The 16985-nt window shown below is 40.2% G+C and overlaps 1 protein-coding gene across 1 annotated transcript in view; it reads right to left on the bottom strand.

Annotated features, from left to right (window-relative positions):
- MINDY4B (MINDY family member 4B) overlaps positions 1-6957 on the bottom strand; it is a 40068-nt gene extending 33111 nt beyond the window's left edge. Inside the window, exons 1-3 of the mRNA XM_061192763.1 lie at positions 6851-6957; positions 6585-6612; positions 4607-4774 (exon numbers count right to left, since the gene is read on the bottom strand). Of these exons, the coding sequence (XP_061048746.1) occupies positions 4607-4774; positions 6585-6612; positions 6851-6957 (303 nt within the window). The remainder of the gene's footprint in view (positions 1-4606; positions 4775-6584; positions 6613-6850) is intronic.
- Positions 6958-16985: the final 10028 nt, after the last annotated feature.

Below are 16985 nucleotides of genomic sequence, written 5' to 3'. Positions count from 1 at the left end.
TAGTTATCTATTTTATATATAGTAGTGTGTATATGTCAATCCCAATCTCCCAATTTATCCCTCCTCCCAACACTGACTTTCATATCCATATAATTTATAACAAGATTAACCTGACACGTAGTCAGTGATACATGTACGTTGTTGTGCTGCCTGGTAACTAGACACGAATGGTAAATGGTCCTAATAAATGACTCTAATGATTGTTATTATTTAACACAATCAAGCACGGTTTTTCTCTCTTCACTTTGTTAGTTTTCCAGGAATACCTCTCTTCCCTGATTGCTGTGATGATGATAATGATGGTGATCATTCTCTCTCTCTCTCTCTCTCTGTCTCACTCACTCACACACACACACACACACACACACACACAGACACAGAGGTCCTGGATCATTCTTCCCAACAGATTTCATTTCCTTACCCTGACTGCCTTGGCCATTGTCCCTGGTCTTAGAGGGACCTCTTGTGACCACCTGTGCCCATCCAGACCTCTCCCACATGCTCCCTGCCCACAACTTGAAGTAGAATAATTCTCTTTGAAGCTCCTTCCCTCAATCTTTTCCTGCTTTAGAAATTACTGGACCATCATGGAATCAGAGAGTTTAGAATTACTGCGTCCTAAGAAGATATTTCTAAACTAGCCCATCGAATAGAGCGGTAGTCTCTTGACCTGGCTGGGTTCACCATCAATTTCTCAGCATCTGGTGCAGTACCTGGTACGTAGTAGGCTCGCAAGAAGTAGTTGTTGAATTTTTAAAAATCTGATTCGGCTCTCTTGTTTTGCAGTTAAAGGACTTGGGGCCCAGAGCAGTGAAGTGGTATGCCCAAGGTCACATATATAGTAAATGGTAGTGCCAGGAATCAAATGCAAGCCTTTCAACTGGTACCAGTTAGGGTCCCAGCAGGAAACAGATGGCACTCAAGTCAGGATAATTAACTTGAGGAAACTTTAATTCAGGGACCATTTACAAAGATGTGGGCTGCATGTGGGGCAACAACAGTGGCTAATGCAGGGTCCCAGGGTTAGCAAGAGTGAGAAGTTTTTACGTCCCCGACACCTGGATGGGTGGAAGGGAGAAGAGAGTCCTGGGAGAGGACTGCCTTCTGAGGAGAGGGATTCAGCCAGCTTTGCACACCTGACTTCATTCCCTTCCATCCCTCCAGGCTCCCTCAAGGGCTCCCATTGGTCAAACTCAACAGGAAGTCAGAGGAGGGAGCCCTATTGATGGAGTGAGGACAGCTCAGTCTCCAGCGCAGAAAGCAGGGCGGACAGGGGTAGAGTATGCTTCTGAAGGGGCACACAAATGATACCCACTACCCTGTACAGAGATGCCTCTCTTGGGGATCACCCAGAGGCAATGAATGAATGAATGAATGAATGAATGAAACATTTACTGAGGACCATCTATCAGCCAGACCTGTGTTGGGGTTACCAGGCTGTGCTTCCTGCTCCCCTAAAGCCAGCCCATTGCCTGTTACCCTCGATTAGAGCTTCATTCTTCTGGTTCTCCCCCAGAATATTTTGATCTCCCAGTATTACAGTTTTAATATGATCCTGCTGGGTGATATTGCAAATACACTAGGGGTTTGTTTATTGGCTGCTGATAAAAGAGGCTATAGGAATGTGTTCCAGGCTGGGTCCTGCAGAAGGGCCTGACTGTGGAGGAGGATGAGAAACTCCTGCTAGTGGGAAGCACAGGGGGGAAGGGGGTGTTGCTGTGGAAGAGCCCAGAGGAGGACCCTCACCTTCTCCGATGATCCCACCTGGGCCAGCAGCCTTGCCCGCCATTCATGACACCACACACACTGTAAGACGTGAGGCTGGGGGAAGGAAGAACCCTGTGGTATTGGAAATAGGGCAACAAAAGGCGAGAAACAGGAGAGCTGGGGAAAGCAAAGGGGCATTGGCTGCTTTGCCCACTCCCTACTTTCTCAGCAGATTCCCAGCAAAACGTGTGTGCCAATGTCATGAAATGCTATGAATCGCAATTCCAAATGGAGGGGGGAAATGAGAACAGCAGAATGACAACGAAAAGCACTCTCATGTGAGTGCTAGGATCCAATCGCTCTAATAATTTGCCAGGCGGCTGCACGGCCAAAATGTCAATTAGAATTGGTCAAGCTTCCAAACTGCCTCCCTGGACACGAGTATTCAGAATCCCAAGGCTCATCATCTTGAAATCCCAGGGTGTGTTTAATTAATGCTACTGTTATTTAAAGGACACATTATCATCTGGTCCTCATAATGGGAATATGTCCAAATTTGTTTTTTTTTTTTGAAGAAAAATCAATTCTCTTTGCTTCTGGGACTTACTTAACACTCCATCAGGTCTGATTCTTTCGTCTCCCAGCCTTTTCCAAAGGGAGAGAATTACCTTGGAAAAGTCACTGAGGAGGTCTCCAATTGCATCACGTCTGTGTTTGCAGACAAGTGGGAGAATTCAGACCCAGACTCTCCTGCCTCCACAATATAGAGAGGAACTAGAAGACTTTGGAAACACCTGTGAATGCCTTTTTTTCCTGTTTGTAAAATGCATGACGGTGTTTTTAGAAATAGATTGTCCATTCACATGGTTCAAAATCCAGAAAGTACAAAAAGCTATGCTGAGAAGACTCCCCCCGACCCAGGGCTCTTGCGCCTCTCCCTCCTCCTACTGTTACATTTTAGGAAGTCTTCTGGAATTTCTGTGTGCATATACAGGCAAATACGGTATCAGTGTAGAATCACAGTTTTCTCTATTTTCCATACAAAAGGTAGCCTATTTCCTGATATGTGTAAATTTTAAAATGACATTCTCCATAGAAACTCATTAGTAGCCAATAATACTTTTTTATTAAAGTGTTCATTAAAAATCTTTTACAGTAAAATATGGATACACTCGGCCCTCTGTATCTGCGGGTATGGGTGGGGGGCAATGGTATTAGGCCATTTTATATAAGGGACTTGAGCATCGGAGGATTTTGGTTTCCTCTGGGGGCTCCTGAAACCAATCTCCCGAGGATACTGAGGGGCGCTGTAGTTGCTCTAACTACGGTTTCTACAGCACAGAGTAGGCAGAATAACCACTGAGGCTGGAAATGCTAATAGGATTACACATTACCTGTCTTCATTACTCAAAAGGAGAGTGATGAAGACACAAGTTAAGGCACCGTCCAGGGACTTTGAGGCCAGTGAGCAAAGTGCAGCATCTCAAGAGAGCCCTGCCGGCCTGTCTTCCTGTGACATCCGGCATTGGAGCACAAGAGGGAAGGTGGCTTGAGGCAGAAAGATCTGTGAAGATAAGAAAGAGCACGTGGGCCTCCCAGCACGTTCGTGCCGCAGCTACGGCAGTGGAGAGGGTTGCTCTGTGAAGCCTGTGAGGATGTGCATGATGAAAAAGAACACGGGGGCTGTAGTCCCTTGTGTATGATGTTCCATCTGGGGAGCCTCAGGAACAGCTACATGGAGGGTTGGAAATACTGCAGTCAGGGCCAGCCTGGCCTCTGGGCTCGAAAAGCAGGTGGAGACTGTGAGGTTTCCCCAGAGGGGGTCTGGCCCCCACTCCTGCCTCTCATCAGGGACCCTGCCTGCAGGGCACAGAGTACAGAGCTTTATGTCCATGGCAGGTCTGACCGTAGGCCTTGTTGGTCTTTGCCCAGATGACCAGGCTGGTCCCGGGTGGGTCCTGCAAGCGTGCCCAGGTGCCGGGCAGCGTGTCTTCAGGAAGGAAGTGCTTCCTCCGACTTTTGTCCTTCGGGCCCCAAGGAGAGGGCTCTGCCTAAGTATCTAGAATGTGGTCTGGAGGTTGAGGAAATGGGGTGAATGTGGGAAAACTGTCCTCAGAAGCCCTGATTTTCACTATGATTGAAAGGGCCATATTACAGGACAATCCTACTTGCAGGATCTCTCACCCTCGCTGGTGCTTTTTCCCTGCCTCGACCCCTGGCTTCACTTCCCCAGTTCCCGATCATGCCTCTTTGACCATGACAGCTGGTCCTTTGGCCATCTGCCAAGGCATTGCCCCCAGCCCATGCAGTGGGGTGCGTCTGGTCTCTGCCTCAGCCCCTCTCCCCAACCCTGGTCAAGTTTTGAATGGAACAAATAGTCCCTGGGAACAGTAGCTTCCAGGTCATCGGGTTCTTTTCAAATCTGCTTATTAGTTGGCAGCCCCAGGGAATGTTTCTTTCTTGAGATCATATCTTTGCCCCAAGACTGGGCCTGGAAACGTGCCCCCATCTCCCTCCCTCCTGCCCACACAGGACAGGGGTCCTGTCTCCCACATCTACCTCGTCTTCCACCTTTGCAGTCCTCCCCGTCTGCCCTGTCCTACCTTATATGGTAAATTATTTGAATTTAACTCCCTCATGGCTTCACACTTGACTGTCACACTGAGGGAGTAAATAAAGAGAGACTGAGAGTTTGGGAGGAAAAGCCTGTAACGTCACCGGTGTCCTTGAAAAATACCATAAATAAGTCATTTTAATTATATTCGCCTTTTACCAGTAACCACCATCTGTAGTCTTATCTTCCATAATACTCTCACATGACAGCAGATAAGATTCCCCGGCCTTGTTGTTTGGGGAAGATTACGTTTCATTTCATGTTTAATTGACAAGCTATACTTACCGTGGCCACTGCTAGGGAGATAGGAAAGCCGCCCGATTTTGAAGAGATGATAGAGGGTTTGGGAATAGAACAAAGGCTACTTGATGGCCACTGTCCGTGTCCTTTTGGCTGAGGTATTCCCGTTCCATCTTCAGTTTCACCGGCAGATATATGGTTGCCTTCGCGATTCTGTGTAAAATGCCAGCACCAAAAAACAAAGCAAACAGAGCTGGTGATGACCTTTTTTTCCCCTCTTTTCTCTCTTTCTCTCTGAAATATCAGTGTTCAGAAAATGTTGTCTCCCTTTTAAAGATGTCTGAAAAATTTCATAAATAGCAATAAAAGAGGCAGAAAAATCCCAGTGTCTGTGTCAAAAGGGTTTCTCCTAAGTTTTATGTGACTCGGAGAGGTTAAGTGTAACTATGGAAACATAATTAACGCTATCAAGACCTTGACTTGAAATTATGTTTATAGAAGAATGTAAATGTCACTGTCTCTTGTTTTGAGAAGGCAACATTTTATAAACAATGAGTGAATCTCTCCAGTCTATCTGAGGTATTTGTCATTATGTTGTTAACTGGCCAATTAACAAAGTCATGTTACCTCCTTTTAATTCTCTCAGATTCCTGTTGCTTAGCAAGTGAATATAATAATTTTCTTCCTTAAAAAAATCCACCCCCTACCTTTAAGAAAAAAATCTATTTTTACTTTTCTTAACTGATTCTTACGGCATTTAAATATAAGTTAGCATTGATTCTTCTTCCAATTTACTTCTATCCTAATTTCATGAAACAAATTTGCCCAGTTGGTAGCTGAAACATGAAGAAAACTGCCTTCTTAGTTTTTCTGGATTCCTAGAGGCTAAGATGCTTTCTTATCTCAGAAACACAGCATCCAAGTCACAGAGTACTGGTGGGATAAGATGCATTTCGTAAATCACATGGAAAATCTTTACATTTTTGGCAGGGGGTTTCCCCCACCTTGTGTAAAGCATAACTTGACATTTATTTTTTTTTTCCTTGCAAAGATTGTTTTATCTTTTGACTATTCTATTCCCCCAAATGATAGCTAGCTCCATTTAATACTTTCAGGACTAAAATAGAAGTATTATCTCCCCAATTCTAATAGATTGGGTAAGAGAGTTTCAGCACAAATAACAAGGCTTTTGATCACAGGTTACTTGGAGCAAGGGGCTTTAGTGTTAATAGTTAAAATATTAATAATTCAGTTGTTTGATTGTATCATATGTTAGTGCCAAGAAAATCACCTTAATATTTTATGCTGTGTTTGTTCAGTGATTGAATTAATAACTGAAACACAAAGTCCATTACCTTCTAACCTTTTCAGGTGACGTGAGAGAAAAACATCTTTCATCTTATACTGTATAACAGATTTTAAAATACATTTTAACACCTGAATTCAGTCATCTTTTCCTTATTTGAAGATGGTAAGGAAAACAGTTTTTCAGAAGCTGAATCAAGACAGTAACTATTTTCAGAACGACTTTTCTTCAGGATCACTGAAGCACTTGGGTGTCAGAATCTAGTGTTATTTCACAAGTGTAGGAACTCTAGATTCTCATATTTTTTTTCTAAAATAATAACCACATGGTGCATTTAATGATGAAGAGGAGCTCAGCTCGGTGCTCTGTGGTGACCCAGATGGATGGGATGGGGTGGAGGGAGGGAGGGAGGTCCAAGAAGGAGGGGACATATGTATACATATAGCTGATTCACTTCATTGTACAGCAGAAACTAACACAACATTGTAAAGCAACTGTACCCCAATTAAAAAGAAAAAGTAGGAAGAGATTTTTATGAAAAAAGAAAGCGCAAGAAAAGATCTTCAACAAGGTTTCTAGTTTTGTGTTTTCACACATTAAATGCTGGGTGCCTGAGTGACATTATGCACACAGAATAAATGCAGATTATGCTGTTAATGTGATTGTTTTGAAGAAGCAGCTAGAGGAAAACACACTGGCTTTGAGAAAAATAATTACCTGAGAAGTTGTATTATTGGTTCCCAACCTATAAATGAAAGAGAAAACATCAAGAGAATTACTCACTATGTTCAACCCTTATACCCTCAAACCTCTTCAACTTCAACCTTGCTAGGGATGGCTCTTCCTGCAAAACAGTTATACCTGAAGCATTTAAAATGTAAATCTGTAACAGACACTTCTCACATGGCAAGCGTAAAAGCTGATTACTTAAACACCTAAAATCCCTCTGGTTCTAGAGAAATGAGAAAATGAGAACATCTTACCGGTGATAACTAAAGATTTCCCTCCACTTGTCCAGAAATGAAATCTTCCTAGTTATCTCCTCTAAATCCAGCTCTTGGGAGCTCTGTTCCCGGTCTGAGGGCTCCATAGCTGTTTAGGTAATGTAAGGAATTAGAAGAAGGAAGTTGTTCAGGTGGGAGAGAGAGGGCTGGCAGTGAAGTGAGATGGCTGGCATAGATACCCAGGTGAAGTGTGTGCAACCCCTACTTTTTGACCAGCAAGGAGATCACGCCACCCAGTTGCAGCTTTGGGTGCTTTGTAAGCCCCTGCTATCAGATCATGATTAAACTTTCATTAGAGGTAGAATATTTTTGTGTTTTTCTTCACTGTATGGACGCCATGAATGTTTAATCCAAGACACAGATTTATAAACAAAGGGACTGCAATTACTTACCTGTATCAAAGCAACTGGGATAATTTAATCGATGAGAGATACCATGCTGGTGGAATGTGATAGCACCTTATTCTGTGGTGCCTCCTTGGAAATACGTAGTCAAAGAGGATAAAAGCCATCATGCTGATACTGAAAAATGATAGCAACTACTATTGGGTAATACGTAGGCCGAGGAAGAATCTGGCCAAAGGATATTTGATATAGATTTTAGTCCACAGAAATATTACACAATTTGAAGAGGGACTGGTTTGATTTGTTTTGGGGAGAAATTTAAAAGTATGTCTCTTCCTATTGGCTGAATGAATTGTAGCTGTAATAACTGGCATAAAAAAGAACATTGATGGTTGTGTCGGTTAATTTTATGTGTCAACTTGATAGGCTATGGTACCAAGTTTTTGGTCAAATACCAGTCCAGATGTTGCTGCAAAGATATTTTTTAGATATGATTAACATTTAAATGGTAGCATTATGATTTCTCAGGGTATATGCCCAGTAGTGGGATTGCTGGGTCATATGGTAGTTCTATTTTTAGTTTTTTAAGGAACCTCCATACTGTTCTCCATAGTGGCTGTATCAATTTACACTCCCACCAACAGTGCAAGAGGGTCCCCTTTTCTCCACACCCTCTCCAGCATTTATTGTTTGTAGATTTTTTGATGATGGCCATTCTGACCGGTGTGACAGATGAATGGATAAAGAATATACAATGGAATATTACTCAGCCATAAAAAGGAATGAAATTGGGTCATTTGTAGAGACGTGGATGGATCTAGCGACTGTCATACAGAGTGAAATAAGTCAGAAAGAGAAAAACAAATATCGTATATTAATGCATAAATGTGGAACCTAGAAAAATGGTACAGATGAACCAGTTTGCAGAGCAGAAATAGAGACACAGATGTAGAGAACAATGTATGGACACCAAGGGGAGAAAGTGGGGGTGGGAGATGGTGGTTGTGGTGTGATGAATTGGGAGATTGGGATTGACATATATACACTAATATGTATAAAATGGATAACTAACAAGAACCTGCTGTATAAAAAGTAAATTAAATAAAATTCAAAAATTCAAAAAAAAATTTAAATTGGTGATTTTGAGTAAAGCAGATTATCCTTTGTAATGTGGGTGAGTCTTATCCAATCAGTTGAAGGCCTTAAGAGAAAAGACCAAGGTCCGCAGAGGAAGAAGGAATTTGGCCTCTAAACAGCCTTTAGACCTGAGCCTGCAACATCAAGTCTTCCCTGGGCCCCCAGCCTGCCAGCCTGCCGTGCATATTTCAGACTTGCCAGTCCCCACAATCATGTGGCCAATTAGTTTAAGGAAATATATATATATATATATAGAGAGAGAGAGAGAGAGAGAGAGGGAGGGAGAGAGAGAGATCCACATGTCCTATTGGATCTGTTTCTCTGGAGAACCCTGAGAAATACAATGGTTTATCAAAACAAATAATGGTTACCAGAAAAGTGTTCCTGCCTTTTCTGACCTAGATTGGACCTCTTCAGCAGGAGGTCACTTTCTCTATGATATATCTGATCATGAGTTTTGTGAAATTCTGGGAATACTAAGAGGTCAAAGCAAAGAGGCTATGTGGATTTATGATGACTAGAGTAGTCAGGGCTGAGGGGACTGGTTATATATTGAAACACAGCAAGTCACCACATCAACCAGAGGCAGATTTGAATGTCCACAGTTTTGCGTGGAAATGCTCTACTTCCAGTTTCTTAAACTAACTTTTAGTGATTGCTTAACCATTTCATATTCACAGGTCTCATAAACTTCCACCAGGTTCAGTATTTTTATTGTAAACATAAGAGGCATAAAGAAATCCTTTTTTATTTCCCTCCTCTAACCATACATCCTCCTTTAAAAAAAGCTTGACTCTGCTTTCCTCTTTATAATTTTATAGTTTTAATGGTGGCGTCAGTATTTAATATTTATTGGGCACCCCCTAACCCCCGCTATAGAAAAACAATGAAAATAAATACTTGATGCTTGCTCTCAAATAATATAAAGGTGAGAAATGTCTTGGAATTTCCAATTTAGAAAGTCATATTAAAAAATTAATTCTGGATCTACCATTTAAATAATTTAACAACCCTAAACCAAGAAAGAGGAGTAGCTGAGAAAACTATTTTTCTTAAGAATCATTATTAAGTCTGTATATTTGGAACTATGTCTGTGTCCTGGTTTACAGAGAATTCTATAAAGGTAGAAGCATAAGTCCCATTGACTAAACAACTTACTAATGCACCATTCTGTTGGGTTCAATAAAAATATTTTGAGTACTTCCTGTGTGCCAGGCACTTGGAGATGCCAAGGTGAGTAAGATGTGGTTCTTGCTCTTTCTAGCAGAGGAAACAGGCACACAGGGAGGGGAAAATGCTGAGAACAGTGGCTTGGGGCTGTGGGAGCACAGGGGGCAGGTAGGAGAGCACAGTGGTAAAGGGCATGGCCTCTGGGCCCCAGCTGCTTAGTTCTGAATCATGGTTTCACCACTTGCTAGCTGTGTGGCCTTGGGCAAGTTATTTAACCTCTCTGTGCCCAGTTTAATCGTCTGTGAAATGGGGATAGTTCCATATCTTTACCATGTTGAGACTTCTAATCGATGAAAATGGTATATCACTCTACTTATGTGGATCTTATTTATCTTTCCATTGTTTAATCCTTAAAAGTAGAATGCCTGAACCAAATGATATGGTTATTTTAAAGAGTTTTGCTACTGCCAAATTTTGTTATTGTTTGTGAGCATTCCTTGCCCAGCCCCTTTTTTTCCATTTATTTGTAAGTTGGAATTCATGGTCCCATTCTTTTCAATCAAGAAAGTGTTGTCTTTACTACCCTTCCTTTCTTTTTCTTTTCAGTTAGATGTTGATAAGAGTTCTATAAATGGAAAGGGCTGGCCTCTGGACTACACCAGGAGTTAAGAATGTGACTCAGCTACATCCAGAGGAAGCCACCGCTCTCTTGGGTATTTTGTCAAAAGACTTAGAGTAGGAGCTGGGTGTAAGAAGTAGGGTGGAAAGAAAGGATGGGATTGGGGGATCTCGGGCCAGATCTGGAGAGATAGGGCAGGAATGGTGTACACAAATATGTAGAATTTGGGGTTATCCCCCTCACTTTTTAATACCTTTGCCCCCACCCCATGGCACATGAAGTCACCTAAATCTCCTGTCCCAAGACTGCCCATGATGCATCAAAGGATTGGGGCTGAATACAGGGTCTCATGCAGCAATGGATCTGCGGCAGCAAAAGGAAAGAGTACAAAGCAGGGGCCATGGGGGAGGAGGGAAGTTTTGCAGCCCTGCAGTGGGACAGGGGGATGGTGCAGGGTCTGAAATCCTTCACCTATAAAGGAAATACACTATGTAAGTGCAGAAAGCTGTGCCTGAATCCATTTGTTTTCTTTCTTGATAATTTTGAAAAATAATACCAATGATTTCGTGAGAAAAGCTAGTTTTTATTTCAAACTTGGAAATTAACATGTAAACATTTAATGTTATTAACATTTGCTATAGGTTCCCAGAAAACTATGACTGATCTTTACAGTATTTACTCAGTTCATCCTTATGGTCAAATTTGAAGACCTTGGGCTTGCAAGCATTTTGACTGGCTTGAAAAATTATCCCCAACCTTTCTTCTTGCTGTTTTTATATGAGACTTTATAAACAGAGATCTGGAAGCAGAATTTTAGAGCCTTTTGATTTTTTTCTTAAATAAAATCTTGTTAGTGTTTAATTAACCTTACTCCTGGAAAGCTCTTCCTTAGGATTAAGTTAAATCCTTTATGGTTTAATTATCATTCATTTTCTTTAGTTCTTCTTTCTGTGGAGATGGAAATTTCCTGATTATAGTCCTCCCTTAAAGAATTCTGCCAATCCACTGGAAACTAGAAGATAGTTGATATATTCCCCTTTTGTTGTTTGGTGGTGTGGTAAGGAAAAGAAAGAGGGTGTCAGGCCCAGGGTCAAATCCCAGGGCCTCTCCCATGATCGTAACCTTGGAGAAGTTATTTAGTTTCTCTGAGCTTCACTTTCCGTATCTCCTTTGACTTACCTCAAGGAATCATAATGAATATGACCTATGTGAAAACTCCTAACCTTTAGCCAATGTTTTCTTGCCTCTTATATATTAAAAATTCTCCTTTAAAAGTTTTACTTTTCCTTCCTTTACGCATTCTAGGGGTGATAGCACGGGCTCGGGGTAGAGCTAGAAGTCAAAAAGTCCTAAAGTATGAAGACTGGGGCATTTGTCCCTCAGTCAGTGGCCATGAGGTCGTTGGTTGGTCACTTAGTCACTGGTATGGGCCACATTCCTCCTCCAAAAGGTCTCAAAGACCAATGTGGTATAATGGGATATACATATTTGGTCTTTGTCCCCAGTTCCTGTCAAACTGTTGGAATTTCAATTGTAGAACACCTAGGTGGCGTTGGAGAAATGGTGAATTAGTTGGTTTGGGGAAAAAAAAAAAATCTCTCATCTGGTGTCAGAAAGAATCTGAGAACCAGCATTTAAAGCACATATCCTGGAGTCAGAGTGGGTGGGAATCTTTGCTCCTCTGCTATATTAGTTCTCTATTGCTGCACAAGAAATTACCACAAACTTAACAGCTTAAAACAATACCTATTTACTATGTCACAGTTTCCCCCGCTCAGGAGTCCAGACACGGTTTAGCATCCTCTGCTCAAGGTCTCACAAGGCTGCAATTAAGGTGTTCACCAGGCCTTGAGTTCTCATCTAGACTGAGTTCTCATCTAGACTCACATAGTTGTTGGCAGAACTCATTTCCTTGTGACTACAGAACTTATTTCTTCAAGACCAGCAGGAAAAAGGGAGGCTCTGCTGCTTCAAGTCTTTGATCTTGGGAAAAGCCTAAGCTCTCTTATAAAGGACTCACTTGATTAGGCCAGGTCCACCCAGAAATATCTCCCTTTTGATTAATTGGAAGTCAAACTGATTAGGGACCTTAATTACATCTGCAAAATTCCTTCACCTTTGCCATGTGTGGTAACATAATCATGGGAGTGATAGCCCACCACCTTTGCCATAGTCTGTTGGCTTTTTCAGATGGTCTCTTTCCTGTGTGAGTTGTGTCTTTCAAGGAATTGGTCAATTTTATTTAAGTTATCAAATTTGTGAGCATAGAGTTGTTTATAGTATTCCTTTATTATCCTTTTAATGTCCATGAGATCTTTAGTGATGTCCCCTCTTTAATTTCTTTTTTTTAAAATTTTGATTTATGTTAATTACTATATATGGCTTATATCATCATATGTAAAAAGTAACCAAGCAGAATTTTAAAAGCCCTTAGCTATTATACATTATCTACTCACTTCTTTTTTTTTTTTTTTTAACATCTTTATTGGAGTATAATTGCTTTACAATGGTGTGTTAGTTTCTGCTTTATAACAAAGTGAATCAGCTATACATATACATATATCCCCATATCTCCTCCCTCTTGTGTCTCCCTCACACCCTCTCTATCCCACCCCTCTAGGTGGTCACAAAGCACCAAGCTGATCTCCCTGTGCTATGCAGCTGCTTCCCACTAGCTATCTATTTCACATTTCGTAGTGTAGATATGTCCATGCCACTCTATCACTTTGTCCCAGCTTACCTTCCCCCTCCTCATGTCCTCGAGTCCATTCTCTACATCTGCGTCTTTATTCCTGTCCCGCTCCTAGGTTCTTCAGAACCAATTTATTTATTTATTTATTTTTTAGATTCCATATATATGTGTCAGCATACAGTATTTGTTTTTCTCTTTCTGACTTACTTCACTCTGTATGACAGACTCTAGGTCCAACCACCTTACTACAAATAACTCAATTTCTTTTCTTTTTATGGCTGAGTAATATTCCATTGTATATATGTGCCACATCTTCTTTATCCATTCATCTGTCAATGGACACTTAGGTTGCATCCATGTCCTGGCTATTGTAAATAGAGCTGCAATGAACATTGTGGTAGATGACTCTTTTTGAATTATGGTTTTCTCAGGGTATATGCCCAGTAGTGGGATTGCTGGGTCATATGGTAGTTCTATTTTTACTTTTCTAAGGAACCTCCATACTGTTCTCCATAGTGGCTGTAACAATTTACATTCCCACCAACAGTGCAAGAGGGTTCCCTTTTCTCCACACCCTCTCCAGCATTTATTATTTGTAGATTTTTTGATGATGGACATTCTGACTGGTGTGAGGTGATACCTCATTGTAGTTTTGATTTGCATTTCTCTAATGATTAGTGATGTGGGGCATCCTCTCATGTGTTTGTTGGCAATCTGTATGTCTTCTTTGGAGAAATGTCTATTTAGGTCTTCTGCCCATTTTTGGATTGGGTTTTTTGTTTTTTTGATATTGAGCTGCATGAGTTTCTTGTATGTTTTGGAGATTAATCCTTTGTCAGTTGCTTCATTTGCAAATATTTTCTCCCATTCTGAGAGTTGTCTTTTCGTCTTGTTTATGGTTTCCTTTGCTGTGCAAAAGCTTTTAAGTTTCATTAGGTCCCATTTGTTTATTTTTGTTTTTATTTCCATTTCTCTAGGAGGTGGGTCAAAAAGGATCTTGCTGTGATTTATGCCATAGAGTGTTCTGCCTATGTTTTCCTCTAAGTGTTTTCTAGTGTCTGGCCTTACTTTGAGGTCTTTAATCCATTTTGCGTTTATTTTTCTGGATGGTGTTAGGGAGTGTTCTAATTTCATTCTTTTACATATAGCTGTCCAGCTTTCCCAGCACCACTTATTGAAGAGGCTGTCTTTTCTCCATTGTATATTCTTGCCTCCTTTATCAAAAATAAGGTGACCAAATGTGCGTGGGTTTATCTCTGGGCTTTCTACCTGTTCCATTGATCTATATTTCTGTTTTTGTGCCAGTACCATACTGTCTTGATTACTATACCACAGACTATAGCTTTGTAGTGTAGTCTGAGGTCCGGCAGCCTGATTCTTCCAGTTCCATTTTTCTTTCTCAAGATTGCTTTGGCTATTCGGGGTCTTTTGTGTTTCCATACAAATTGTGAAATTTTTTGTTTTAGTTCTGTGAAAAATGCCGTTGATGGTTTGATAGGGATTGCACTGAATCTGTAGATTGTTTTGGGTAGTATAGTCATTTTCACAATGTTGATTCTTCCAATCCAGAACATGGTATATCTCTCCATCTGTTTGTATCATCTTTAATTTCTTTCATCAGTGTCTTATAGTTTTCTGCATACAGGTCTTTTGTCTCCTTAGGTAGGTTTATTCCTAGGTATTTTATTCTTTTTGTTGCAATGGTTAATGGGATTGTTTCCTTAATTTCTCTTTCAGATTTTTCATCATTAGTGTACAGGAATGCAAGAGATTTCTGTGCATTAATTTTGTATCCTGCTACTTTACCAAGTTCATTGATGAGCTCTAGTAGTTTTCTGGTACCATCTTTAGGATTCTCTATGTATAGTATCATGTCATCTGCAAAGAGTGACAGCTTTACTTCTTCTTTTCTCATTTCGATTCCTTTTATTTCTATTTCTTCTCTGATTGCTGTGGCTAGGACTTCCAAAACTATGTTGAATAATAGTGGTAAGAGTGGACATCCTTGTCTTGTTCCTGATCTTAGAGGAAATGGTTTCAGTTTTTCACCATTGAGAACGATGTTGGCTCTGGGTTTGTCATATATAGCCTTTATTATGTTGAAGTAAGTCCCTCTATGCCTACTTTCTGGAGGGTTTTTATCATAAATGGGTGTTGAATTTTGTCAAAAGCTTTTTCTGCATCTATTGAGAAGATCATATGATTTTTCTCCTTCAATTTGTTAATATGGTTTATCACATTGATTGATTTGCGTATATTGAAGAATCCTTGCATTCCTGGGATAAACCCCACTTGATAATAGTGTATGATCCTTTTAATGTGTTGTTGCATTCTGTTTGCTAGTATTTTGTTGAGGATTTTTGTATCTATGTTCATCAGTGATATTGGCCTGTAGTTTTCTTTCTTTGTCTGGTTTTGGTATCAGGGTGATGGTGGCCTCTTAGAATGAGTTTGGGAGTGTTCCTCCTCTGCTATATTTTGGAAGAGTTTGAGAAGGATAGGTGTTAGCTCTTCTTTAAATGTTTGATAGAATTCACCTGTGAAGCCGTCTGGTCCTGGGCTTTTGTTTGTTGGAAGATTTTTAATCACAGTCTCAATTTCAGTGCTTGTGATTGGTCTGTTTATATTTTATTTCTTCCTGGTTCAGTCTCGGAAGGTTGTGCTTTTCTAAAAATTTGTCCATTTCTTCCAGATTGTCCATTTTATTGGCATATACTTGCTTGTAGTAATCTCTCATGATCCTTTGTATTTCTGCAGTGTCAGTTGTTACTTCTCCTTTTTCATTTCTAATTCTATTGATTTGAGTCTTCTCCTTTTTTTCTTGATAAGTCTGGCTAATGGTTTTCAATTTTGTTTATCTTCTCAAAGAACGAGCTTTTAGTTTTATTGAGCTTTGCTATTGTTTCCTTCATTTCTTTTTCATTTATTTCTGATCTGATCTTTATGATTTCTTTCCTTCTGCTAACTTTGGGGTTTTTTTGTTCTTCTTTCTCTAATTGCTTTAGGTGTAAGGTTAGTTGTTTATTTGAGATTTTTCTTGTTTCCTGAGGTAGGATTGTATTACTATAAACTTCCCTCTTAGAACTGCTTTTGCTGCGTCCCATAACTTTTTTGTTGTCGTGTTTTCATTGTCATTCATTTCTAGGTATATGTTGATTTCCTCTTTGCTTTCTTCAGTGATCTCTTGGTTATTTAGTAGTGTATTGTTTAGCCTCCATGTGTTTGTAGTTTTTACAGATTTTTTCCTGTAATTGATATCTAGTCTCATAGCGCTGTGGTCGGAAAAGATACTTGATACGATTTCAATTTTCTTAAATTTACCAAGGCTTGATTTATGACCCAAGATATGATCTATCATGGAGAAAGTTCCATGAGCACTTGAGAAGAAAGTGTATTCTGTTGTTTTTGGATGGAATGTCCTGTATATATCAGTTAAGTCCATCTTGTTTAATGTATCATTTAAAGATTGTGTTTCCTTATTTATTTTCATTTTTGTTGATCTGTCCGTTGGTGAAAGTGGGGTGTTAAAGTCCCCTACTGTTATTGTGTTACTGTCTATTTCCCCTTTTATGGCTGTTAGCATTTGCCTTATGTATTGAGGTGCTCCTATGTTGGGTGCATAAATATTTACAATTGTTATATCTTCTTCTTGGATTGATCCCTTGATCATTATGTAGTGTCCTTCTTTGTCTCTTGTAATAGTCTTTATTTTAAAGTCTATTTGTCTGATATGAGAATTGCTACTCCAGCTTTCTTTTGATTTCCATTTGCATGGAATATCTTTTTCCATCCCCTCACTTTCAGTCTGTATGTGTCCTTAGGTCTGAAGTGGGTCTCTTGTAGACAGCATATATACAGGTCTTGTTTTTGTATCCATTCAGCCAGTCTATGTCTTTTGGTTGGAGCATTTAATCCATTTACATTTAAGGTAATTTTCAATATGTATGTTCCTGTTACCATTTTCTCAATTGTTTTGGGTTTGTTATTGTAGGTCTTTTCCTTCTCTTGTGTTTCTTGCCTAGAGAAGTTCCTTTAGCATTTGTTGTAAAGCTGGTTTGGTGGTGCTGAATTCTCTTAGCTTTTGCTTGTCTGTAAAGGTTTTAATTTCTCCGTCGAATCTGAATGAGATCTTTGCTGGTAGAGTAATCTTGG

Source organism: Eubalaena glacialis, chromosome 6 (assembly GCF_028564815.1).
Source record: "Eubalaena glacialis isolate mEubGla1 chromosome 6, mEubGla1.1.hap2.+ XY, whole genome shotgun sequence".
Classification (NCBI taxonomy): Eukaryota; Metazoa; Chordata; class Mammalia; order Artiodactyla; family Balaenidae; genus Eubalaena; species Eubalaena glacialis.
The sequence above is the reverse complement of the archived record's forward strand: the minus strand, read 5'-3'. Positions and strand labels throughout refer to the sequence as shown.